The 25,833-nt window shown below is 39.8% G+C and overlaps 4 protein-coding genes and 1 non-coding gene across 5 annotated transcripts; 3 read left to right on the forward strand and 2 right to left on the reverse strand.

The window, feature by feature from the left end:
• Nucleotides 1-34: 34 nt before the first annotated feature.
• On the forward strand, nucleotides 35-3,824 carry LOC108238885 (gastrula zinc finger protein XlCGF26.1). The gene is made up of 3 exons (XM_017421243.3): nucleotides 35-369; nucleotides 818-958; nucleotides 1,556-3,824. The coding sequence occupies exons 1-3, from the start codon at nucleotides 195-197 to the stop codon at nucleotides 3,241-3,243; spliced, it is 2,004 nt and encodes a 667-aa protein (XP_017276732.1). The 5' UTR covers nucleotides 35-194; the 3' UTR covers nucleotides 3,244-3,824.
• Nucleotides 3,825-6,207: 2,383 nt separating this feature from the next.
• On the reverse strand, nucleotides 6,208-15,880 carry aldh3a2b (aldehyde dehydrogenase 3 family, member A2b). Its single transcript, XM_017421248.3, has 11 exons — nucleotides 15,603-15,880; nucleotides 13,386-13,548; nucleotides 12,524-12,755; nucleotides 10,901-10,986; nucleotides 9,773-9,981; nucleotides 9,483-9,600; nucleotides 9,237-9,378; nucleotides 8,949-9,115; nucleotides 8,773-8,872; nucleotides 7,943-8,181; nucleotides 6,208-6,941 (listed from the first exon to the last, which is right to left on the reverse strand). The coding sequence occupies exons 2-11, from the start codon at nucleotides 13,545-13,547 to the stop codon at nucleotides 6,927-6,929; spliced, it is 1,470 nt and encodes a 489-aa protein (XP_017276737.1). The 5' UTR covers nucleotide 13,548; nucleotides 15,603-15,880; the 3' UTR covers nucleotides 6,208-6,926.
• A 2,798-nt stretch (nucleotides 15,881-18,678) lies between these two features.
• Nucleotides 18,679-20,065, forward strand: LOC112450686 (homeobox protein SEBOX-like). Its single transcript, XM_037979170.1, has 2 exons — nucleotides 18,679-19,409; nucleotides 19,514-20,065. Exons 1-2 carry the CDS (start codon nucleotides 19,188-19,190, stop codon nucleotides 20,060-20,062), a joined length of 771 nt encoding a protein of 256 aa, XP_037835098.1. The 5' UTR covers nucleotides 18,679-19,187; the 3' UTR covers nucleotides 20,063-20,065.
• Nucleotides 20,066-20,200: 135 nt separating this feature from the next.
• Nucleotides 20,201-20,274, forward strand: trnat-agu. The gene has a single exon. It is a non-coding gene; the product is annotated as a tRNA-Thr (tRNA).
• Nucleotides 20,275-20,768: 494 nt separating this feature from the next.
• On the reverse strand, nucleotides 20,769-25,551 carry vtnb (vitronectin b). Its single transcript, XM_017421264.3, has 8 exons — nucleotides 25,156-25,551; nucleotides 24,126-24,242; nucleotides 23,805-24,035; nucleotides 23,227-23,366; nucleotides 22,558-22,714; nucleotides 21,961-22,119; nucleotides 21,558-21,875; nucleotides 20,769-21,434 (listed from the first exon to the last, which is right to left on the reverse strand). The coding sequence occupies exons 1-8, from the start codon at nucleotides 25,217-25,219 to the stop codon at nucleotides 21,301-21,303; spliced, it is 1,320 nt and encodes a 439-aa protein (XP_017276753.1). The 5' UTR covers nucleotides 25,220-25,551; the 3' UTR covers nucleotides 20,769-21,300.
• Between the last annotated feature and the right edge of the window lie 282 nt (nucleotides 25,552-25,833).

A 25,833-nucleotide genomic window follows, 5' to 3' on the forward strand; every position in this document is an offset into this window, starting at 1 on the left:
CCTTAGTACTAAGGCTAATAAATCTTTTAAACTGAAGATACTGCTTATGACCATTTTTGACTCCTGGTTTCTCTGTGCATTTTCCGGTCCGTCGTGAGGAGAGGTTTTTTAAAGTTTTGAGTTTCATTTAGGTAATATTTTGTCTCCTCAACAAACTGTTAAATGAAGCTTCAGACAAACGGAAGCTAACAGAGATGTGGAGACAGCGGGCTGAACAACGACTGGGAGCGGCCGAGGAGGAAAAGTCGGAATTTCTGCAAACATCAGCGGCAGATTACAAAGAAGAACGGTTCCGTTTACAAGAAGAGATGCAACAAAACCAAATCATGGAGGCTCTTTTCAACCCCAAAGTTCGTCTGCACAGATTAGGTTTGTTTATATATATTCCTCCTTGTTAGCTGCAGTATTTTGTGTAGCTAAGTGACTTAGCATCTTTAGAGGAACGTGGGTACCACGGGCTGTTGTACTTCTGCCAGTTTGCGCTCCCGTCATTTAGTGGTTGCTATTTTGTATCGATGTACAAATCTTATGACCTCCTGCTGTTTACCGCAGTGAGGTTAGTTTGAAGTCAGATATTGGATATTCGCGCTCCGCGGAGTCAGCGGAGTCTAGCTCACGGTTGACCCGAAACAGTAACACTAAAGTCGGCTAGCCGTTCTCTGCCGCTCCCTTCTCTCTCACCCGGTGGCTCACTAAGGGACCGTCAATAAATTTTTCGAACCCATCGCTCTGAGAAACAAATATTAATAGATTTCTTGTCTTTTGACTAACTGGCACAAAATCATTGGTCACTGTCCATTATGTTCATGTGTTTCAGGAGCAGAAGCATCAGGGTTTCTGGAAAACACATCTGCAGATTATGAAGAGGAACACTGTCGTTCAAAGAAAAGGGAGCAACAAAACAAAATCCTGGATGCTGTCTTCAACCCCAGAGTTCGACTGGTTTGTCTCTCAGAAGGTGCATCAACAAATGTTTAGTTTAAAGGGTGTGCATACTTGTGCACCATTTAATTACCTCTGCTGAGGAGGTTATGTTTGTGGTAGTTTTTGTCCATCTGTCTGTTATCAGGTTTTCTTAAAAACCTAATGAACAGATTTTGATCAAAGTTTTAGGAAATGTTTGGGTTGCTACAAAAAAATAACTAAATTTTGATGGTGATCTGCAGCCTACATTTTTTGATGGCCTTGGCAGAGGTTTGCTCTTTCTGAGTGCTTGTAGTTTTTTGGATCTTTGCGGCAACAGTTTGAGTATGTAACTTAAATTTGACTCCAGACTTCAGCATGAAGCCACTAAAGAATAACAACAGAGGGGCGAGGAGGCAGGCTTTAAAGGCCTGACTAATATTTTTGCCCTGGCTATGGCACCTTGACATATCTGGTCTCGTGTCACCATCTTCTTGGAGCCAGTCAGGATGTCGGCCTCATAGATTTAGTTTCAAGAGGTTTTCTGACATCCAGCATTAGATGCTGTTTCGAGTTGCGCTGTAAAATTAAGAACAAGTGATGTTTGTGTAAATATAAAGTTATTAATGTCCTTCATGTTCATGTTTTCCAGTGTTCCCTGCAGATGTTCAGCAGACAGTGCTGATTAGAGAAGAAGCTGCTGAAGAATGGAGGTCTGATGTGGACCAGCAGGACGGAGAGTCCCTCCACATAAAGCTTCATCGACACCAAATGGGAGATGGAGATCTTCCAACCGGCTGCTCAGCTGACCAGATAAAAGCGACAACTGGTGGAGAGGACTGTGGAGGAGCAGAAAGTACCAGGAAGACAGATCCAAATACTTCTGAAGATGATTCCAGCTCCTTAGAGGCTGAAGTCAGTGAGTATGAGGAAGATGATGAGGATTTGAATGATCCTGACTCTCAGCTGAAAGACTTATCAGACTCTGGATCAGAACCTGAAGACAGTGAAAAAGACTGGAAGGAGAGCGGAGCTCCTGAGTCAGGTGTGAACACTGTCAACAAATCTTGCAGCTTCACTGAGTGTGAGAGACAATTTGTTGACAAGGGGTCTCCTCAGAGACACGTGACATGTCATTCAGGAACAAAGTCTTCAAGTAGTTTGATAAGTAAGAAATGTTTTAGAGTGAAGAGAACTGGAGACTCGGGTAAGAAAATTCAGTCAAGATTAAGTTCATTTAGTTGTGATGACCGTGGAAAAAGATTTAGCCAAACGTCAGATTTAAACAGACACATGAGAATCCACACAGGACAGAAACCATTTGTTTGTGATCATTGTGGACAAAGGTTTAGTCGTAAGTTTACTTTAAACACACACATGAGAATCCACACAGGACAGAAACCATTTGTTTGTGATCATTGTGGACAAAGGTTTAGAGAAAAGTCAACTTTAAACACACACATGAGAATCCACACAGGACAGAAACCATTTGTTTGTGATCATTGTGGACAAAGGTTTAGAGAAAAGTCAACTTTAAACACACACATGAGAATCCACACAGGACAGAAACCATTTGTTTGTGATCATTGTGGACAAAGGTTTAGAGAAAAGTCAACTTTAAACACACACATGAGAATCCACACAGGACAGAAACCATTTGTTTGTGATCATTGTGGACAAAGGTTTAGAGAAAAGTCAACTTTAAACACACACATGAGAATCCACACAGGACAGAAACCATTTGTTTGTGATCATTGTGGACAAAGGTTTAGAGAAAAGTCAACTTTAAACACACACATGAGAATCCACACAGGACAGAAACCATTTGTTTGTGATCATTGTGGACAAAGGTTTAGAGAAAAGTCAACTTTAAACACACACATGAGAATCCACACAGGACAGAAACCATTTGTTTGTGATCATTGTGGACAAAGGTTTAGAGAAAAGTCAACTTTAAACACACACATGAGAATCCACACAGGACAGAAACCATTTGTTTGTGATCATTGTGGACAAAGGTTTAGAGAAAAGTCAACTTTAAACACACACATGAGAATCCACACGGGACAGAAACCATTTGTTTGTGATCATTGTGGACAAACATTTAGACAAAAGTCTCATTTTAACACACACATGAGAATCCACACAGGACAGAAACCATTTGTTTGTGATCATTGTGGACAAAGGTTTAGAGAAAAGTCAATTTTAAACACACACATGAGAATCCACACAGGACAGAAACCATTTGTTTGTGATCATTGTGGACACAGATTTAGAGAAAAGTCAACTTTAAACACACACATGAGAATCCACACAGGAGGGAAAACAGTTAAACTGTGAATAATGAGATGGCTCCTGAAGACTTTGAAGAGTTCCCACAGAAGTTTAACTGAATAACTGCAGTATTTTTATGTAAATAGTATGTGTGGTGTTGAACTTTGTTTTCCATAATTGCAGTAGTTTTTACTTACAGTACTATAAGTGTATTTGTTAGAAGTGTAACGTTACATAAATCTGTACCGGACCACCACAGTTCATCTGTCTGGAACGGATACAAGGAAGGAGATGAAGAATACGTTGGTCACTGGTGATCACCTCTCCTCTGTGTTTATTTCAAATCAGTTGTTTGAAAAAACTTTGTGATCCCAATTTCTACTATCAGCGAAGAGCATTGAGAGGTGTCTGTATGACAAGCCAACTACTGTGTGTACATATTCCCATGGCATTAGTACATTTACAAGCATGTGCTTTTCTAGACATACAACAATTGTTTTTACTTTAAAAGAGCAGTTTATTTCTCAAAATGTTTTAGTCCTATTGATTATTCAGACATTTATATGTATAGTACTGGTACAAATGCAAACAGGATTTTTCATTTTCTATTTTTTCCTTGTTAAATAAAAGATATATTATTAAAAGTCTTCACGAAGAGGGTCACATTTTTGTGGTCATGTATTTTAGAAAATGTTTAATTGTGCTTGAGAACATATAACTCTTGCAGAAGTGTTTAAGAGTTTTTGCTAAAAAGCTTTTAATGTTTTCCATCTCTGAAAGACTGCCGTTGACTTTGCAGACTCATCTAATTTAAATTGGGTTAAAAACCTACTGGAAATGCTGTAGACTCAGATGAGACAGATCTCCAAGTCGGGTTAAAAACTCACCAGAAACACTCATACATTGTACACATTTGCACATTTTTGTATATTTATATATTTGGATGGATGGATGGAGTTACATACTCTGCACATTTTGCCTTTTTGTGCAGCATGAACGACTCAAGTGAACTGGACCACTTTATGGAGTTAATCTGAGTCACTAAAGTTACCGAATTTACCAGCTCCAGCAGAAAGGACGAGACTTTTAAAAAATATATATTTTCTGAAACAAGCTCTTAAATAAAAAGTCTTTTAATTTAATATGCAATTGCAAAATAAATAAAAAAAACACCTAGAAAGAATAAATTGTTATTTCAGTTCAGGCCATCCCACAGTGCTTAACTTGTTCAACAACAAAACATGTTGAGCAAACCATAAAGCAGCTGGTAGAAAAATTCTTAAATTACCTCCCCTGCTTAGGATTTTGATTATACTTAATTCTTGTGACGGTGGAAGGCGTGAATATGGACGGACTTCAGTTCAGAAGAAGTTCAGGTGTCATGAGGTCCTGATGCTGGTCAGTGGATTACCAGAGGGCTGACTACGAGGTGAGCTCAACAGTTCAGATGCTATAATGAGCTGAAAATCTGAGTTTTAGGAATTACAGAGAAGGATTTCTTTGAGCCTGGTTAGATCACTATGGTAACAGAGGCTTAGACTAAGCCTGGTTAAATTACTATGGAAACAGAGACTGGGTATGAGCCTGGTTAAATTACCATAGTAACAGAGGGCTAGTGTGAGCCTGGTTAGATCTCCATGATTACAGAGGCACAGTTTGATCCTGGCTAGATCACCATGGTAACAGAGACTGCATTCATGAATCATCATAATTACACCCGCTGCTGTAAGATTTTAAACAGACACATTGTCAAATAACACAAAACTAAAAATTATCTCTCGTTTTAAAAGTCAGTCAGTGCTCCATCAGAGGCTGATCAAATGTTTGTGTTTAAATTTTCAGATTTAACAACAACACCATATTTATTCAGGACTATATTTTCATTTTATCATTTAATCTATAAAATGTCTCTTATGCATTCTAATTTTAGATAAAATCATTACATTTGACCAGATCAGAAGTTTGAAATGAACTCACAAAACCTTCAGCAAACATGACCACTGTGCTTGAAAACTTGAATCCACTCACACTTTGCACCTCAAGAAGCCGCAGTTAGGCGACAGAGGGGAAAAAAAAACAAAATGTGTGTGGCTAATAATTTTACACCTGCCATGGAGTGAACTATCAGCTGATGTGTGAATATAGCTGGTCGACTGTAAATACAGTTACCAAATTACTTAATAAATTATTTTTTATACTCATAAAATACATCAATATTTTTCATATTGCTGTATGTTTTAATTAAAGCAGGTTCTGTCTATTTATTGATTCTCTGACATGTTTTCAGACATCAGTTTGGGAGTTAATGATGCTCTGTTTATGATCACAGTTGGCACAATTATTAATCCGTTATCCTACCAGCTACTACAGAGCTAACCATCATTATCAGTGTCAGGCACTGATGTCTGCTTGACTAGTTCTCATAAAGCGTTTCATTAAACTATGACAGTTTTGTTTTACCTTGCAAAACAAACAGATGTGTTTTAAACTCAACACATGATGCTGCAGGTCTCTGCAGCATCAAATTTACTTGCATACTCAAGTAAAAGTATAGATTTAAATATTACAAGTACACAGATTTTAGCTACTGTGTTGTTACCTTCAGCTTTTAAAACCATCATAAATGATTTTATTATGAGGCTCTTATTACATCAGACTGATTCCTGTTAATACATGTTTGGGGTTATTTGACTGAAAATGCTTTCAGAGGCATGAACTTATAGTTATAAATATTTGTAATAGTTATAGTTATAGTTAGTGCCTGCCTAACTCAGTTAAACATAAACACAAAAATTCAAAGAAGAACTATAGTAGTACTATGCTGGTAAATCCAATCTTAGTGAAATTTCCAGTAATATTTGCTGTGACCATTTTGTCTCCATTTTGTTCAAATTAAAATAATCTGTTATGTGGATTTAACCATATAATATAAAACAAAAACAGAATCAAATAAGAGATAGGCAAGGATATTATAGAAAAATATTGGTATTAAAAACCACACAATAAAAAAAACTCACACACTTATAGAAATAGGAATTGTTATTTTTTATTATTAGTTAAAAATACATATATAATTCTATAATTATAATTATAAAATCTTGAAATGTTAACGATGAGAGAAATGAATTATTTCACTTAATTAATCGGATCATACAAACGTTTCCAGGACTATTACAATAAAACATCCTTCATAAAATCCTGTTTGATTCTGAGATAAATTCAGGGACCAAAAAAAACAACAAAACAAAACAAAAAAAACTTCAATGAGTGAAGAGTATCAGAGGTCAGTGGTGCAGAACAGAACGGGTCTAAAATGAGCCGCAGCTTCACATTAAAAACAGAATCATCGTTGAAATGAGATAACTTCATTTCCCAGCCCTTTGTGCAAACATTCATTGTTCCTTAAACCTGACATCAGACTGTAAAACTGCAGTAAATTAACAGATTCAGTCGCTTCAATAAAACTCCTGTCTTCAGTTTACATTAAAGGTGCAACTCGTTTAGGTCTGTAAACCTGATCTAACAGTGATGCTGAATATAAGTGTAAGAGCCAAACGCGAGAATAAAACATTCCCTGCATAGAAACGAGCTCCAACTGAGCTCAGTGACTTTTTAAACATTGAAATGTTAAATGTAATAAAGCTACAGCCGAATACAGTCTGTATTATTCATGCTGATTATGATTTGCTGCTCCTTCCTCCTCTCAGGCAGAACGAAGACGACAAACTGGATGGTGTGGACAAATGTCTTCAAAAGAGATATTTCTGAAAGAAAAAATAAAGGTTCCATTAGAGGATTTTGTTTAATTTCCTGGTCTGTTTTTATACTAAAATTCAAATCTAGACAAAAAAGAATAAGTTGGAAGGACTAGGACTAAAACATTGGAAAATAGAAGCGTTTAATCCATGGTTTGATGCTGATTAATTATAATACTTCCTTTGAAATAAGAAGGTATCGTAATTTTATCAATCATGTGCCTTCGTTAGTTGTTAACAAAACGCTTTTTTTATGTATCATCAACCTTTTAAGAACTACCTTTCTCTACAACTAAATCTGTCACATTTACGTAAATCAATGTGCATTGTCCCCTTTTTAAATCAAAGTAAAAAAAAAACAAAAAGGTGCTTCGAGGACATGACATTTTTCTTGAAAAAAGGACTCGGAGGACGAGAACCGCCTGTCGAGGTAAAGAGACGTATGCTAAATGTTAGAAAGTTTTGGTTTGGTACTGAAATTGTTTACTTATTTATAAGACTGTGGCTCAGTTAGAGCAGTCGTCCTCTAATGAGAGAGTTGGTGGTTCGATTCCATCAGTCTGCCACATGTTGAAGTGTCACTCTGTAAGGCACCCTAATAGCCTCTGATGTGCCCCATCGGTGTATGAATGGGATCTAAAGCACTGGTTAGACTCTATAGAATGATTTATTCAGATTAAAGTTGTAGAGATGTAGTAGAGTGCTGTGTGGATGTGTGTGGATGGATAAATGTAAAGTACTTTGAGTGATCTGGTTGGCTAGCAAGGCGCTATATAAGTACAGTCCGTTTACTTTTAAAACTAACTATGATGCTTATTTTAACACCACTATCTGATATTTTAGACCTCAAGTTTAAGCTATATATGTTTGGAAACAAACAGACCCACTCATTATTTGTTCCCCGTGTTAAACTGATGCTCAAAGTTAACAAACCTGGAGTCAGTTTTTAGTCTGTTGAGCACTTCTGTGCTGTAAAAACCGTAGTGACGAGTTCGCTCATTTTCTCTCACCTGTAGTGCGACGGCGGCCACCACAGCCAGCACGGCCAACAGCACCATCCGGCCCACCCAGCCCAGGTCGAAGTTCTTCAGGATGAAGAATCGCGCCCAGCCCAGCTTTTTCGGGGTGTGAGGCGGGTACCGCATGTTGTTCACTCCCTCCATTTTCAGCTTCTTGATGAGACAGCTGCGCAGGTGGCTGAGCTGGTCGAAGCTGAACTTGCCATGATAGCAGCCCATACCGCTGTTCCCTGTGAAAGACAGCATTTGAGCTCATGTTTGATGGGTTTTAATTAGCCTAAAACAAGTAGCGTAAAGTCTATAAAGCGACGAACATGTTATTTTTCTTTTTTAGAAGTGTTTGTAACTAGCACAAACACTTAAGTTTTGTTCCCTCTTGAAACTTACTGCTGAGTTGTCTTGAAGCCTTTTGGTCTGGGGTCTAATATTTGAGAGCTTTGTGGGGTAAAAGCGTACCAAAGCTGGTGTGTCAAAAGAAAGAAATCAGTCTGAAACATTCGAAATAGTGTATCTGGGATGAACTATGTTTGTGGTTTGTACTTAGACAATTTAAACAAATCCAGCAGCTTAGTCTTTTAAAGTGATGGCTTAATGTGTACAAATCAGTGCCATGCTTTTCAAACCCCTCTTTTTGACCTTGTACAAGTTAAATATTTTATTTTTGCCACAATGCGACACTAGAGGGACCCCTAACACTCTGCATTACAAATTAGACTTGCCCATTCATACTTTTGTCTCTGAGCTTAGTTAATGAGTATACAACCACAAGGAAAACAAGGTAAATCCTTTGAAAATGCCACGCAGAGCTCCTGTGGACTCACCAACTCCTCCAAAAGGAAGCGAGCTGACAGAAAAGTGAACAAGGCAGTCGTTGGCCAGGAATCCTCCACTGGAAGTCTCGTCTCTCATTCTGTTTATCACCTTCAGAGGTAAAACAAAAAGAATCTCAGCGCCGGTCTTCATCTGTCTGCTCTGCATGTGTGTGGTCAGCTCATACCTTATCATCTGATGAGAAGACGTAGAGAGCCAGAGGTTTCTCTCCTTTATTTATAAACTTGATGGCTTCGTCCAGGCCACCGACGGGCAGGATGGGAAGCAGAGGTCCAAATATCTCCTCCTGCATCACCTTCGCCTCGGGCTTCACGTCCCGCAGAACTGTGGGAGCTGACCGCAACACAAGAACACCGTTTACCTCGTTACCATGAGAGCAAACATCACAGCCAGTCCTTCGGTGAGACGATTTTCAGTTTTCACGCGAAAAGTTTGCGGCGAGCGGATGTTTTACCAATGTAGCAGTTTGACTCATCGTTTTCTCCTCCAAAAGCAACTGTGCTGTCCTCCAACAAGGCCATGATCCGTTTGAGATGGCGCTGGTTGATGATGCGCCCGTAGTCAGTACACGTCTTTGGGTTGTCTGTGTAGAACTCCTGCAAAAAAATCATTCCAGGTATTTAAAATAAAAAAACTCATTTTTTGGCGGCTAACGGCAAATCTTTTCAATCGACACGACTTGGAGCCGAGTTTTCCGTACCTTAATGGACTTCTTGACCTCCTCAATGACCCGGTCTTGAATGCTGGGCTCACAGAGGACGTAGTCTGGGGCGATGCAGGTCTGACCACAGTTTGTGTATTTTCCCCAAGCGATACGTCTGAACAGCAGTGAACAAAATGAACAGAACGGTTAAAAACAGAAAGCAGCAACAAAGTAACAGAAGCTGAAACTATTACATGAGGGTAACTACGTGTCGTAGATACAAACAGCTATAAAAAAATTAAAATATACAAAAACTGAAGGTATGCAGTACCACCCATGGTTCCGACCTGCAGGCTATGCTTATGTCACAGTTCTTGTCGATGTAGCAGGGGCTCTTGCCGCCCAGCTCCAGGGTGACGGGTGTCAGGTGTTTGGCGGCAGCCTCCATGATCACTTTGCCCACCATGCTGTTGCCAGTGTAGAAAATGTGATCAAATCTCTGCCGCAGCAGCTCCTGAGTCTCTGGAACTCCTCCACACACTACAGGATAAAGCTCCTGAAAGAATAATAAAAAAAATCACACAAATCAGGCAAAATAAGAGATTTAAATTTAAATATCTGCTGACAGCTTTGACAATTTAAAAGCCATATAGGACAAAAAAAAAAACTTTTAGGAGCCTCTACATGTAAAAACAGTTGCAGCATAAGGAGTGTTTTTTTGATGACACAGATTTTTATTACAAAATATGACATGTTTAATATAACACTACAAAAAGATGGTAGTAAACATTGATCCGTTTAAGGTGGATATCAGGCAGAGTCCACAACAGAAGCGAAAAATAGGGTAAAAATCGCTTTCAAAGCAAACTTATGAACACTAAAAACATTGACATTCAGTTAAAATACAGCCGGTGATTAATCTCCACAATGGACAGCTCCAAGACTGTGCTTAACATGTGACATTATTATCCTTATCTTCTCTATTTTATTACATATATACAGTTCATTCAGACCATATAAAGATTTATCTACTGAAATCACACAGACTTTGGTTATAAGATATTACGTCATAAATTAAACATGTCACTGCCAAGATTGTTTAAATGCCCTGAAGTTTGGTTTTTAATGATGTTCTCTTATGCCTGGTAAATAATTTCATACCATTATTTTGGAGTTATTTTGCCCTTTCTTTTTCACAGCTGTAGCAGGATTTTAGGATCCATTTTGGGGCCTGGCTGCAGCTGGAGTGAGCTGTTTGCTGAATATTATGGCTCTTCAGTGTGGATGAGCACAGTGTTACTGTCGTTGTCCTAATTGTTGTTCTCGGTGTGTTCACCAAACGCAGTTCGTATGGCACAATGTGACATTTTCTCTGTTTCTTTTCTTGTTTTTGGGGTAAAGATGGTTAAACCATGCCGGATTGAGAGGACATTATTACTGCCTCAGTTTCTTGGCGTTTCCCGACCCGTCCTTACTTTGTCGATATAAACCGGCAGCAGCTCCTCCATGACCTTCGCAGTGTGAATACAGACTTCTGAGGGCTTCACCACAGCTGCGTTACCTGGACAGGTGAACGAGAACACGGTCAGTACAGCAGGAAGACTCTTCTCCACGAAAAGAAAAGCCTGATTTTACGGTGTTATTACTCCATGAAGCTATTTGACGGAGTTTTCTCTACCAAATAAGTCAACTACAAGTTTAATACGAAACAGAGATAGTAAATAAACAAAGCATGGTGACAAGTTTTGCTAAAATAAAGATTAAATATCCTAAATGTTCTGTGATCTAAGTGTGCAGCTTTTTGACATTAATATCAAACCAACATTACTGTCTGATTAAACAGCTCAGTCTTTAAATGGATCTGATAATCTGTTTAAATCTCCTCATGGGATTAAAATATTCAGACTGTTCACCTCTGTCTCTGTTGGAAGCCTCAGTTTCTTGCTTAATAGTTTTCTAATGACTTTAATTACTCTTTGCACTTATAACTTGACATATAAAGCTCGTCTTGATAAGTTTAAACAATTATACAAATGATGGTAACCTTATATAAATATCAGTAGTTTGAGGCTATCTGCTTTGCTGAGATTAAAATCTTTGCGCTGATTTGACAACAAAAACACGATTAAACCAGCGCTAATAAAGGGAACAAATGACACCACAAACCACAAAAATGTGCCCAAATATTTAAACCGATGGAATGTTATCAGTTTCAGACAACTGAAGGCGGTGGTGTCACTAACTTTTGACCTCGACTTTTAGTTTACGATCCGTTTTATGCAAGAGTTTATCAGAGACTTCTGACCCACTGAGCTGACACAAGCGTTAATGTCTGACACAAGCAGAGCTCAAAGTCCAACATGAGCAAACTCTTGCTTCATGACCTGCAGGGCTCAGTCCTCTGGCTTTAAGCAGGATTTAGAAAAGCGCAGCTACGCGGCACGATTATGTAACTGAAGTACATCTGTGGAGGAGCGATACTGTAACAGACATGAGACAACTCTGCAGCGTTTTAACACAAAGAAATCAGAGCTGAGCTCAAACACTAAAACCACAGAGCAGCTTTAAGATCAGAAAATCACTCATTACTCTGCAGCGGAATGAGTTAATAAAAGTTAAACTTATTCACATGCTCTGAAACACTGGAATCATGACACAAAATATATTTGTCTTACAGGGAGCACCCGTTTCATTGTGACTATTGTTTCCCTTTAAACTCTGCTCTTGTGGGTGTAATATAGAGGTAAAAGCATGAACTTTGACCCACTAATGCCAATCTGGAAGAACGTGGAAATGCTGGACAAAAAGAGGAACTAGAGCTGTTCTGATCATGAGATGAAAGAACTCAGTCAGCTTGAAAAATGGGCGAAGGATCAGAATGAACTCTGTGTCTTACAGATGCTTTATTAAAAAAATTGACTAAAGTATATCCGCAAAAAACTCTTCAACGGAGCTCACTTGAGTGGACAAAAGGGGCACAAATCTGGCAACACAGATCTCAGGGGAGGAAAAGATACGAAAACCAGACATGAACTTGAACCTTGTCGCGTCACTCCGCGCCCCTTGACCCTCCCCACAGACACGGCAGGCTACAGTACCGGCTGCGATGGCTCCGATGAGCGGCTGGATGGTGACCGCCCAGGGGTAGTTCCAGGCCCCGATGATCAGCACCACGCCCAGCGGCTCCGGCTGGATGTAGACGGTGTCTGAGAGGGTCATCAGGTTCTTCTCCACGGGCCGGGGGGCCGCCCACTCCTTCACTTTCTTGATGGTCAGGGCAATCTCTCCCTCCAGACCCAGAGTCTCAAACATCTGCATTCCCACTTCACTCTGAGGGAAGACAACAGTGTTCCTGTTAGTTTATCCTGAAGTCCTAAATATCTGTGATGGAAGACACTGAAAAAAAAAATAAACCTGGGTCTTTATTGTCAATTTAGTATAGTTAAGGAATTAGCCTAAGGCCGTGCTTGTGCTGTTACCACTAATTTCATCTTATAAAATTGGTAAAAAAAACCCCTCAGAAACAGAGAAGCTGTTCGAAGGGACAAACTATTACACTGCAGGTGGAGCATTGTTAAAGGAAGATCGCAGATCACAAAACAAATGTTTCAACACACTGTTACACTCAAAATGAAATGGTTGTTGTGTTAACGTTGTTGACTAGAACTGTATTCAAAATTACATTTTAAAAGGAAAAAAGCTGTTAAAACAAAAAAATGCAACAGAATCACGTTAAAAGAGGTGAAAATTTTTCTTTTTTTAAAAAAAGGTGTGTTTTATATTGTTTGTTTACAGTCTAAAATCATCCATAATATGGTTGAAATGGAGTCAAAGGAAACCTCTCTTCCTTTTTTTGTTTCCACAATCTTAATGAGTTTAATGAGGGGTAACATAAGTCACAGAATAACTTAAGAGGATATTTTTATTTATGCTTCTTGTATTTTAGGTGTTGTAACTCACCCTGTTCAGGTCTTTGTTGATAGCATCTGAAATTTCTTTCTGCCTCTCGGTGAATAAGCGCTGCAGGTTCTGTAGCTGGTGGATCCGGTACTCTAGAGGTTTGGACCTGCCCGTTTCGAAGGCCTTCCTGGCTCGAGCCACCGCCTGCTGCTCTCGGGACATCCTGCAAACCAAAATAAAAAGAACAGAATCCTTCAGTCTGCTGTTTAGCTGGAACCAAATGGAAACGCTAATAAAACTACAGCTAAACAAAGTTTCTAATGAAGGAGATGATTGTTTAATTACTTTAAGTCATTACATAGTTTTAGTTAACACCTGAAAATCCACATTGCTTGTAATAATAACTGTAGTTTAGCAGAGAACCCTGTAACTGCATGAATTCAATTCATCATATGTCTCACATTAATTCGTTTTTCATCAAATCTTTGTTGGGATTTTTTCCATTTTCCATTAAAATTAAAATTGGAAAAAATATTCAGTCTTGTGTGTTTTATTCTTTGCACTGAAAGGTCCACAGAGTCAGTCTGCAGAGAGGACAGACTATCCTAAATTAGAAAAATAGATACTGAGGATTCAGAACTAGAGCAAAATAGCTTTGTGACGTTGAACAAGCATTTCTTTAAGTTCATTTCTGCCCAGAAAATCAAATCATGTCAATTTCTATTAGAGACATCATCCAACATTCAGTCGAGAGAAAACTTGTGGGTTTCTGTTTCTGTAAAAGATAATTATAATAAATACAAACAGAAAGAAATGAAACCTTATTGTTTCTTTGCATATTGCGGAGTCAGAGTGACGATGTGTAAAGTTGTTAAACCTTAGCAGTCAGAGCAAACGTGCCAACAAAATGAATCCAAGGCTGTTTTTAATTGTCTCTGGGAATGATCAGGACAGAAACATAACTCAAAGAGCTCAGTGAGGTGTGTAATCTGGAACACAGAGTAACTTGTACGCAGCTAAAAGCCTCGCTGTGTGTTAATGGCTCCAGCAGAAGAATATCAAAACAAAAAAAACAACCGTCTTTGTACTGAGGCTGCAAAGAAAAAAAATCTTTCTGTAGATAAAGATCACATCAAACTGCTGCAAGGACAGACAAGCAAAAAGAAAATAAAACAATGTAACACGTGACTTCAAGTTTCGTGACTGGAGACAGTTCTCTTGTCATTATTGTTGGACCAATGGGGTCATTAATACTCCTGTCTGTTAACAAAAAAAAAACAAAACTAAAGCATCTGTTTGTCTGAATCTAAACTTAGCAAGGCAACGACCCTAGATCTACTAAAGACCGAATAAAAAATATGAATAAAGTTAATGGCTCAGACTTCCCAACTTGTAACTTTAATCCAGTATTGAGCAGAACAGGTGAGGAATATTTACAGAGGAGTGAGCTAAAATCGATCCTTTCTGATGTGAAGAGGGTCATAATAAATCACTCATAATTATGTAATAATCATTTATTATCCTCCATGTACAATAGTTCAGCCTACCTATTTAACTGAGTTCTCTTTACTCTACTGTTAGGATTAATTTGTCATTTTAGACAATATTTTAGGTCACATTTAAGCAACTATTCAGGCTTGACGGCGCATCTTTTGCACCATTCTTAGTGAAGATAATATGTGAGCTTTTTTTTTTTACTAAACTTTTTAACACTTCACTCCCATGCACCTGCAGTGAGTTCACATCTATAAACTGTTAATTAGACTACCTGAAAATAGACAGCTAATGCAATGAGGACCTGCTTTACAAAACTATAAAGCAGTCAAACACAGTTCAAGTGAATATTGGAAAAGCTGCACATCTCTTAACATTCCCATCCCTTTGAGTGTTATTATTTCTGAAGGAACGGCTCCTTTGCTTGCACTGATCTGCTGTGCAGCTCTTTGTTTATGTACACAAAGAGGGCAGAAATATGAACCCTTCATAACATTAACACGCTCACAGTTAAAGGCGCAGAATTCAACATCCGGTTCACTTTTTGCTTCATAACGGAGCTTTAAGATCTACCTTATAGAGGTTACTCGTGTTTTAATCCCACACACATCTAACATTAAATCTTTGTAAGTAGTTTTGGGGATAATCTGAAGGTATTTTCTGTCGACTACAGCGGTTCCCCTTTTTTTACCTCTGCCGACGGGACCGTTGGGACCAAACGGAGCTGCGGGGAGGAAAGAAAACAAAACAAACAAAAAAAGAGTACGATTATTTAACCCTTACCTGAATAATTTCAGAGAAATATTTGAGGTCCTAATTCGTCCTGGACTTGGTGTCGGAGCAGCTGAACAATGACAGCGGCGCGGCAGTCAGGCAGAGACCTCCTTCCCCCGTTAGGTTCCTCCCACCCGGGCGGGGGAGGAAGGGAGGACCGCTGGGGTCGGTTTTAACTTCACCCCGGAGCAACGGCGTGACTCTAAAGCGCTCTGAAATTTCATAAAAACGACTTAATATTCTAATAAAAGTCGTCCGAGCGACTAATAAGCGCCTAATGCTGACGTAGCGGTCCCTGACGTTTTCTCTCTAGCGCCCCCAGCAGGTGAAAGCTAGGTTTGACCTTTGACCTGCCGCTTGCTTTGTTCTCCTGACCAGTCAGAGCGTAACACCGGTGTTGTGTCGAAAATGGCGACCAGCCGCGGAGGGAGCACGCACTGCAGCCAGAGAGTCAGATCTGACTGACTTCACGGCGCTTCTGAGGGATTTCTCGGTAAAACAAGTCCACATAATCGTGTCAAGGTTGTCACTTTCAGTTCAATCGACAGTTCCTGGTGATTAATACATAAAAAACTCAAATAAATAACAATTAAACATCATCGCAGAGAGAATCAGTCTTTTTCCAATTTTTGTCATGTTCACTTCAGCCTGACAAATATCAGTCAGACACCAAACACTGTTTTCCAACAAGGTTTTATTGTTAATATAAAAGGATGGAAACTAGCACGAAAAATTAGACTTCCTGAAAAGATAAGTGTAGGCTTTCTGGTAAATCCCGTTCTAATGTAAAATATGACACATTACTGGATGAAAGCTGTTTCTAGTTGCTATTTTTTGGTAGTTAATGTCTGTTTTTGTCCAAAATAATCAGCTCTAGCATATGTATTACATACCTTCAAATATTCCTCTATCATTCTATGATATATGAGAACATAGTTCCTCTCTTCTCAAAGGAGAAAAGAAATGCTTTTAGAAACATCAAAGGGGAACCCAATATTTCAGCCCGAAGCTCACACTGTAATGTTTTGTTACCCCATGGGACAAGGATTAACCAATCATCTTGAGATTGAAGTTGTTCAATCCTACCATCACAGACAACTATCCTTGAGAATTTGAAAACATCTGCTCTTTATTTGCCAAAGTTACCAGAGGGAACAAAATATTTCAGCCGTCTGAAATACCATTAGAGGTAAAACTCCAATGGTTTAAGTCTGGAAGGTTGTTTCTGCTTTTAAATAACTTGGCTTCAGTTTGGAGAATCACCTTCTGCAATGAGTGAGTTTTATCCGCTACTGTTTCAACATAACTGTCTCTACTTTTCTGACTTTTGTAAGACATCTTTTGGCAGAACAACCAGGAGGAGAACTCACCTCAGCTGTGAGGGTTAACCTCAAAAATCTCTCAGGCCAACAAGAAATATGGACAAAGTTTCCACATCAAACAGAAGATGTGGCAGAGGAGTGTTGTTTATTGTGAAGGAAGCGTTGAGGATGTTGGTCGGGAGAGACGTGGCGTCGTTCACAGCCGAGTGTCGAACTTGAGCGTGGACACAGAAGAGCAGAGTGTGTCTCTGTGCACACCTGAGTTTGAGACACCAAGTGTAATATACAGAGCCAAAAAAAAGTTTGTGTATTGTATGACTTTTATGGTGGCAATGAAGAGGAAAAACAGGGAAATGGTCACAAGCAAATAATGTCTGTGTGAGATAAGAGTCTTTTTTATAACATGTCAATAATGTCACATTTAGATATATTTTCGGTGTTAACATTTGATGTATTGTCTCTATTTTCAGTTAAATAGATGGTTTAAGCTTTATTTACTGTTTATAAGGCGTCATAAGTTTTTGGTGGAACAGAGTTCACTGTCACTTGTTATTTTGAACAAACTCATTTAGAAACGAGCACATTTTCTAATTTATTGTTTGCATCACGACAAGCGTTCTGTATGCTTTTACACAACAGTGTAATATTTCTTATTTCTCCCCTAATTTCAGCTTAACTGGTGACTGATTTGTAACTCAGGAATTAATGGTAATCTGAAGGTAAATAGAGAAAATAATCACTACAGAAAAAAATCACTGTTTAAAATAAAACAAAAATAAAAATAAAAACTCCACGTAGAGGAATATTTTCACTTTCCCCTCGTGCCAACAAGATTTTATTTTAGCTTTAAAAAGAAATTACACAAATAAAACATACAAATTGACTGTGAACAGTTTTTAATTCGTCTTTTGTGTGTGTGTGTGTGTGTATGTGTGTTGTGTGTGACCCTCTGGTAGCACGTGACTGATTTCGATAGTAAATTCAGGTCCATTCATTTATTTATTTATAGTATCGATACGTCTACTAATCCGAGTCATGTGACTCTCAGCTGGGGATGAACTCGTGGCTGTCATGGTCTATTGTTCCTGTAAGGAAAGAAACTTTACTGCTCATCCAAGACAACCATCAAGGTCAAGGTTTTATTCGTATTTATGTTGTTTTTACTTCACGTATTATTCTTGCTGACAGATTTAATGGCATTAATTGATGTTAAGCTACAGAAAAAGATACCCAGTTTATTATTTCAAACATAAGATGCCCTTAAATCCTCTCTGCTTTGTGTTTTGGATCAGAACTGTGAGTCTGGCACTAACCTGGGAACTGTCTGCAGCTGGAAGAAGAAAAAGTAGCCCGATTTGTCACCTTCACTCTTTTCAGGCTGACTGAAGCCTCACACTTCTGCGGCTTCTTCAATAAACACACACGCCCACACACACACATAAACACACACTGCTTTGTTTTACATGCGCCACAGGAGGCAGCGGTTTGTGGAGGAGAGGATGCGCCACAGACAGGAAAAAAAGGGATTCATGTTCAGTGTTTCTGAATTTAAAGTGCAGTTTTGTTTATTTTAGTTCAGATTTTGATCAGAAGCATCCAGACATATGTAAATAAAAACAGGTGAACCATTCTTTCTAATAATGTTTTAACAAAACTGTACCCAAAATGGAAAGAAAGAACAAAAATGGCCCTCTGCAGCCTGCTGAATTCCCACAAACCTGTTTATGTGGATCCCTTAAAAACAGACAATTTAGACAATTCATTTGAAATATGCCATCTGTTAGTTAGTTAGTTTGTTTTTTTGGCGTCCGCAGATCCGGACATGCTCCGTCTTGTCTAAACGGGCGCGTTAATGGGTCACCGTGGATCTCCACATCAAAGGCACGCGTTTTTTAAAGATCTGACAGCCCCCAGGAAGGTGTGCGGGAGGGAGGGCTGGGACGCAGGCGGCGATAAAGCAAAGTACATATAAAACCTTTGGGTGCCTTGTGTTGTCACAGTGCCAACAAGGCGCATCCGGGACGCAGTGCCGCTTGGAGCTCCGTGAAGAATGGCGCACTGGTTGGATTTTACTGGCGGTAATGTTCCTGAGGTGTTTTACGCAGGACAGCGCTGGCCAGTCACGCACCACGACACGAACGGCAATTTTTACGCACAGGACTCCAGCACAGGTAAGTTAATATTTACATTTCTGGGACACAAAGCATGTGCCCTTTGGGTTTGGATTATTTATTTTTAAACTTGCCAAAATGACTTTAATACTCCAAAGTCTATGTTTATGTTACCCAAGTTAACGAGATGCTGTCCTCCTCCTGCAGTGCGCCGTGCTGCGTTCAGGACCCGCTCGGAGACTCAGCGCCGCCGGAAGCGCACCACCTTCTCCAAGGCGCAGCTGAGCCAGCTGGAGAGGGCCTTTTCTGTCACGCAGTACCCCAGTATTAAAATCAAGGAGTCTCTAGCCTCCATAACCGGTCTACCAGAGTCTAAAATCCAGGTATGACGCGTTTTCCACGTGTTTAGGCCAAATGTGGATTTTTTTTTTTTTTTTTTTTAGCTGAAAACCTAATGTAGCCTATCTCTGTTATTTTTCCATTTAAGGTCTGGTTTCAAAATCGACGCGCCCGCCACTTTAAGAACAAGAAACTAACCAGAGAGGCTTCCAGATGTCCCTCAGATAAGCTGCAGCTGGAGTTCATCCACGGTGCACCCCACAGCCCTCAGCTGTGTCCCAGTCTGCCGTCCCCGCCAGGATACCCCGCTCCATGTCTGCCTCAGTCCTCCAGGCTCTCAGCAATCCTGAACGGCCAGGACAAGTCCCCCCTTCAACCCCCCGACCTGTCTACGTCCTGCCACCCGCACGGATCGTCCCAAGACTGCTGCTACTCAGACTTTTTTGACTTCAGTGAAAACGTGCACCCGATCGATGATTGGGACTGTGCGGAACTGGAGGCTTTCCTCGGAGGCGCACACGTGTCCCAGCCAGAGGGCAGCCACTGCCCCACTGCAGCAGCTGACCTCCGGGGTCAGCTCGACCACCAGGAGTCCCCGGAGGACCTGTCTGATCTGAGCTTCCAGGACCTGCTGAGCGGCTTCACTCTGTCAGATTTGGACATTTCTGCCGCGATGATCGATTACCTTTTGGACTAAAATCTTGACATGTTGAGAACTGTATATATAAAGACTATTTATATATTGTACGATATAAATAAAGGATTAAAAAACAGAAAATGTTACGACAATTTGTATTATACTTTATAAGCACTTATCCCCGCCATTTTGCCACGTGGCGCTGTGGCTTAGTTGGTTAAAGCGCCTGTCTAGTAAACAGGAGATCCTGGGTTCGAATCCCAGCGGTGCCTTTTTGTTTTTTAATTTTTTTATTTATTTACATTTTGTCCGGTCGCTATAATAGAGTTATGTTTTAATCCTAACACTTTAAATTTTTTTATAATCTTTCGCCTTTTCAGCTACACCTTCAACCGGAAGCGATTCGCAAAGCGGCTTCTACCGAATTCACTAAGAACTAGTCTTATAAACAAGTTTCAGTGAGGATATAAGACACAAAATTTAACTCTTTAATCTACTTTTCCTGACAGGGTTTAACTCCTAAATCAACGACCTAACAATTCATTCAGCCAATCCGAAATCAGCTTCGACGTTGCTAGGCAACATGTCCAAACCGCGTGGTTTTGAAGCTCAACGCTTTTCTTGACTTTGTGTAAATAAATTGAACACAAACCAGGCTTTTTACGTCGTAACTAGTAAGCTGTTACACTCGTAAACAATTATTAATGAAGACAAAACCTGCTAAATATTTATTACATATAAAAAGGGACAAAATGCACAAAAAATATGCAATTAAAGCGATTGTTTTATTTATGAGGATTGTGTTTTCGGACTCCATTTTTTTGTCCAGCAGAGGGCGACATGTGTTCAAGAAATCAGAGGTCAACACAGTATTATAATATACTTGTAAAATGCAAATAATTATAATAATAATGCAATACTCAGCAGAGGGGTGTGTGTGTATATAAAGTTGCGGGTCATGCAGGAATCACTCACGCATACAGGCACCACACTAAAGTATTAATTGAGGTTAGGAACTTGAAATGTATTAATACTTGTGAAAATGTGTGATGAATTGTTGGTAAAAAATGATGAGAATTTTGGGGTAAAAGTTCAAAACTGGGTGCATATGAAAAGCTGTCAAAACTGAAATTTAAGACTCACCATTTCATGCATAGCTGCAGCACATCCTCCTGAAGCATACTTGTTGGGTATTCATCATCATGAGCTAAATATCGTAACAACAAATATAACCGGCACTACTGCTAAGCTCATATTATAATGGTTACAAAGAGATGTGGATTTATTTCTGTGGTATGTCACTTCTCTGCCCTGGATGGATCAGGGACCTCCTCCTGCTCGCAGCCCAGCCAGTATTTTGCGATGGATCGTGGGTAAGGAGGGCTGGCAGTGTCCACACGTTTTGTCTGCAGAGCCACTCTGTAGTACTTGTCTGTGGTCATGAATTAAAAAAAAGAAAAAGAAAAGAAAAGTCGTTAAAGTCAGAACAACAACAAGGCAATGTCCTGTTGATGTTGGAGGAAACCCCCTCAAAACAAATCAGATATATTTATACCTCTCATGAAAAAGTACACGTTCTGAACTGGGGTGCTTTTGTGGTCCTGCACTGTGGTTTCATCAACCACGTCGCTGTAATCTTCAACAAGTTCAAGCCAGTCGTAGAGCCACAAATCATCGAAAATATGACGACTCTGCCTTCTCCGATGCGAGCCTCGCCTCTTGCTGGGCCTCCTCCTTCGACTGTTTCTCCTCCTCCCAGGCGGCGTGGGTCTGGGACTGAGATGAACTCTCCCCACCATGGCAGCGTCTACCGGGGCCCTGATGCCATACCAGTCTCTACTGATGAACCTCGGGCCAACATCGGGACTGCTGACTGAAGGATAACAGAGGAGAGTAAATAACAACACGAGCAGAAAATACCAAACACGTGTAAAGTACAACTACAGCTGGGGCCTTACAGGAACCGCCAAAAAGCTCAGAGATGAGATCCTCCAACGCCTCATCGCAGAACAGGTCTGTGTATTGCGTGAACAGCACAGAGGGGGAAGATCTGCTCATTTGGATGCACTCTTCATGGGACGGCTGGTGCTTGAACTCGTACTGGTAATATTTATCCCCTGAAGAAAGAGACAGTTTAATAAAAATTTACAAAATAAATAATTAGCTGCTCTAAAGCAGACATGAAACCTTAAGAGAGACCATAAGTTCACTTGGAACAAACACCAACAAACAAACAAAATGAATAAATAAACAAAGAGTCAATCCAAAAAGTAACTATGTACTTCTTGCAATCTTTTTTAATACAGGAGGAGTCTCCATCTTGTGGTCAGTTAAGATATTGCAGGTAATGGCACTTTTACAGTGGCTTCACTTGGCCTACAGTAGATATTTACATATATTTTTACATAAAGGAAGAATTTATTTTAGTTTTTTTTTTTATTGCACTGAAGAAACAATTATTCAGTATTTAAGCAAGTATTAGTAATGGCTTGTTTTGCAGCACAGGGCCTGAGTAAAACCCATAAAGAGCACGTGTTGATTTAAAACACAGTTACCTTTGAAAAAGTAAGCTTTCTCTTTTCCACGGTGATTCGGTGCTGGTACAGCAAATGCCGCATCGACATCATCAGGTACGCCTTCAAACCCGATTGAAATGTCCCTTGGGTAGTCCTCGTCCAAGACGTCGCCATCAAACCTCCAGTACTTTTTACCCTGAAGTAAAAAATGGTGTTAAATGCTATCAAAGACCACCATGAGTTGAGCTTGATGATGTGAATAATTTACACAATTCTGGGTAATGGTTCACGCTTAACTTCACACTGATTCTCCAAAGAATTCTGCAATATTTTTCATTCACCCATTCTCACTCATACACCAATAAGTGTATTGGGAGACCGTTGGGGGTTCAGGGTCTTGCCTAAGGACACTTTAGCGTACTGGAGGGGCTGAGGATCAAATCCCCAATCCTTCGACTGGAAAACAACCTTAAATAATTCTGCCAAAGATTCATTTGTAAGGAAATCTTATTGAAGTGACAGCCGCATGAGCTTTTGTACAATACACATTTAACAGAAGCAAGTGTAACAAAAATAAACAAAAAATAAATGCATTTTAAGTTTTAAAATCAGATTTTCCTCAGTTTGATGGCTGAATGCGGTCTCCAGTTCACAGTTTGATTCAAACTCTTGCTTGTTTCCGTTTGACAGAAACATATAAAGCCCTACCTTAAAGATGTAGGATTTTCCCTGGCAGTTGATGCGTGTGAACGCAGCGCTGACGGGCCCAGAGATCCCCCACACATCCTGGATAAGTTTGGGGTAACCAGGAAGTATGGATTTGTCATCCAGCTCAAAAAAATATTCACCTAGAAGGAGAGCTCATTTAATGCAACGTTGTTGTTCAGGCTTGAATTTAAAAACCAATAAATTAATTACTTTCAATTTTATCTGCCTAAAATTCGGAGACTGGAAATAATGTGTTATGCACTGTTTGGGGTCCCTCTAATCTCTATTGTTTAAAAGAACTGTTTATTGGAAGGACAAACCAAATTATAAGGATGAAACATTGATTCATGTTTAGGTGTTGTGCTCTAATTAAAGTAAAAGTAAATCCTTTTAAAGGCAGCAGAGTTTAGACTATATGTGTAAACTATACACTTTTCGTCTTATCTTAAAATCAGTTGTTTTTTTGTTTTTTTTGCAAACTGGCCCTTTAGTGAACCACGACGAAAGCAAATTCCTCGAAAACCCCTCGCAGTAAACTCAGAGTTCACATTCTTCGGGACATCCAGTTTTTTTTTTACCTCTGAACGCGTAGATTGACCCGTTCTTCAGCTGCAAAAAGGCATCGAAAGGCCGGCCGCTGCAGGGCGCCACGTCAGGGTCAGAGGGCAACATGGGCCCTGGGGTGGTGGGTGGGGGGGTTGGAGAGGGAAGGACCGTGGGTGCGACCGTGTTTGCAGTTGGTCCGAGAGTCGTGGTGAGCCCACTGAGATTTGTCTCCTCTGCTTCTTCGAACGTGTCCCCTCGAGAAACTTTGGACAGAGCAAGAGGTTTTCATTAAAAATCATTATTGGAAAAGAGTAAAAACTAAAAACAGTAAAGCTGTAATGTCCCATACTGACTTTTTCTGGGACAGATGGTGTAAAAGTCCCTGCAGCAGCTCCCGTAGTACACACACATGGAGTCACACTGGCACTTCTTCTGGGGGTCAAAAGAGCCACAGCGACCCTCGCAGGACTCTGTGGAAAAACAGCTTGTTTGTTTCAGTCAGGAGAGTCCAGATCCGCTCACCCTTTACTGATCAGTGACCAAAAAGAGAAGAGTAACTCTGGACATTTATCAAGTCCAGCAACACAACTCAAACCTCTTGAATTAAAGTCATATAAAGCATAATTAGTTTGATCCTTTTATCTGAGATGACACATGTTCCAGCTGCACATTTAGGTATATTTACCCAAATTGTTTAAGATTTGAGCACTTCTCCAATATTTAGATTTTTTTAAACAGATTATTGGAAGATAGCTTTTGCAGCCTGAGAATAAATGAGTCACTCAGTGAATCTAACTGGAAGGAAATGTTGGAGAGTCCTGACTCCTGGTGCACGTTTTTGTTTGTAAAGGCACGAAACAGTAAAGGTTGGAAACATAAGGGTAATGAAATGTTCCTTTAAAAAAATGTACTCAAAAACAGTAAGTTGTCAGTTTCATACACCTAAATGCAACTGAGGGAAAAGCATACTTGAAATGTAGCAGAGAATCGATACAAAGTGGAACAAATTATAAATACAGCATGTTCATGCATTGAAATTCAAAAATATGCTACTTTCACTGCCAAATTCCTCCAACTAAACAAGCTGCACGGCTCATATTTTTGTCAGACATGCGTCAACACATGTAAATATAAAAGCACTGCCTTTTAAATTACATTAAAAACACATTACTGACATGATAATACCTGCTGTTATGTAATGGTCTTAGATCAGGTCAAGTTAAATGATCTAAAAAACATATTTAAAACAACCAGAACTCACCAAATCAATATGAAAATACAACATAAGTAAAGCAAATAAACATATTCTAATAACAACGTATTGTGGTAAAACAGGCACTGATAGGTGATTTATGGGCTCAGAACCTATTAGAGTAAACTCACCTTCTGCCCCGAAGGTGGTGTCCAGCAGGAGGACGAGGCCCAGCAGAACCACTGCTGGCTTCATGTTAACTCACAGCAAAGTCAACACTTCAAATCGGAGCTGAGTAACTGTGGAAATGCTTTAAACAATCAGCCGTGAGATGCATTCCAAGCTGAGTGCTTCACTTTGGGATGTAGCACCAATGATCAATAATTCTGTTTGATTTTTAGAAGCTGCTGACCCCCAGGCGTCTGCTCTCCTGATTGGTCGACGCTCTGCAGCGACAATCACTAAGCTGTGGTGTCTGATCCCTGGAACATCCTAATGAGATGGCACAAACATTAATGTCTGCTTTGGGCCAGAACGGCTGAAATGCAACATGACGAACCAGGCCAGCCGCTGCAAACGTGCGTCTGCGGTCCTGTGCAGCAGATATAAGAGGGATGTGTCCGTAACATGGAAGGAGAGCAACGTTGTGTAACCCCAACTTTTATTGATCTCTGGCAAAAACAAACAACCAAAAACAAACACGACGCTGTCTTCCAAATGTGGCCTGGATAACATGTTTTTCATGACAAAAAGTGTATTGTGAATACTGTAAACAAAGAGAACAGTGTGTCTGTGTTTGGATTTTGCGTTAAGACCAGAAGAAAACTGTCAGCTCAGATCCAGCACCACGAAGAAAGGAAGAATCTGTC

Source organism: Kryptolebias marmoratus, linkage group LG13 (assembly GCF_001649575.2).
Source record: "Kryptolebias marmoratus isolate JLee-2015 linkage group LG13, ASM164957v2, whole genome shotgun sequence".
NCBI classification, from domain to species: Eukaryota; Metazoa; Chordata; class Actinopteri; order Cyprinodontiformes; family Rivulidae; genus Kryptolebias; species Kryptolebias marmoratus.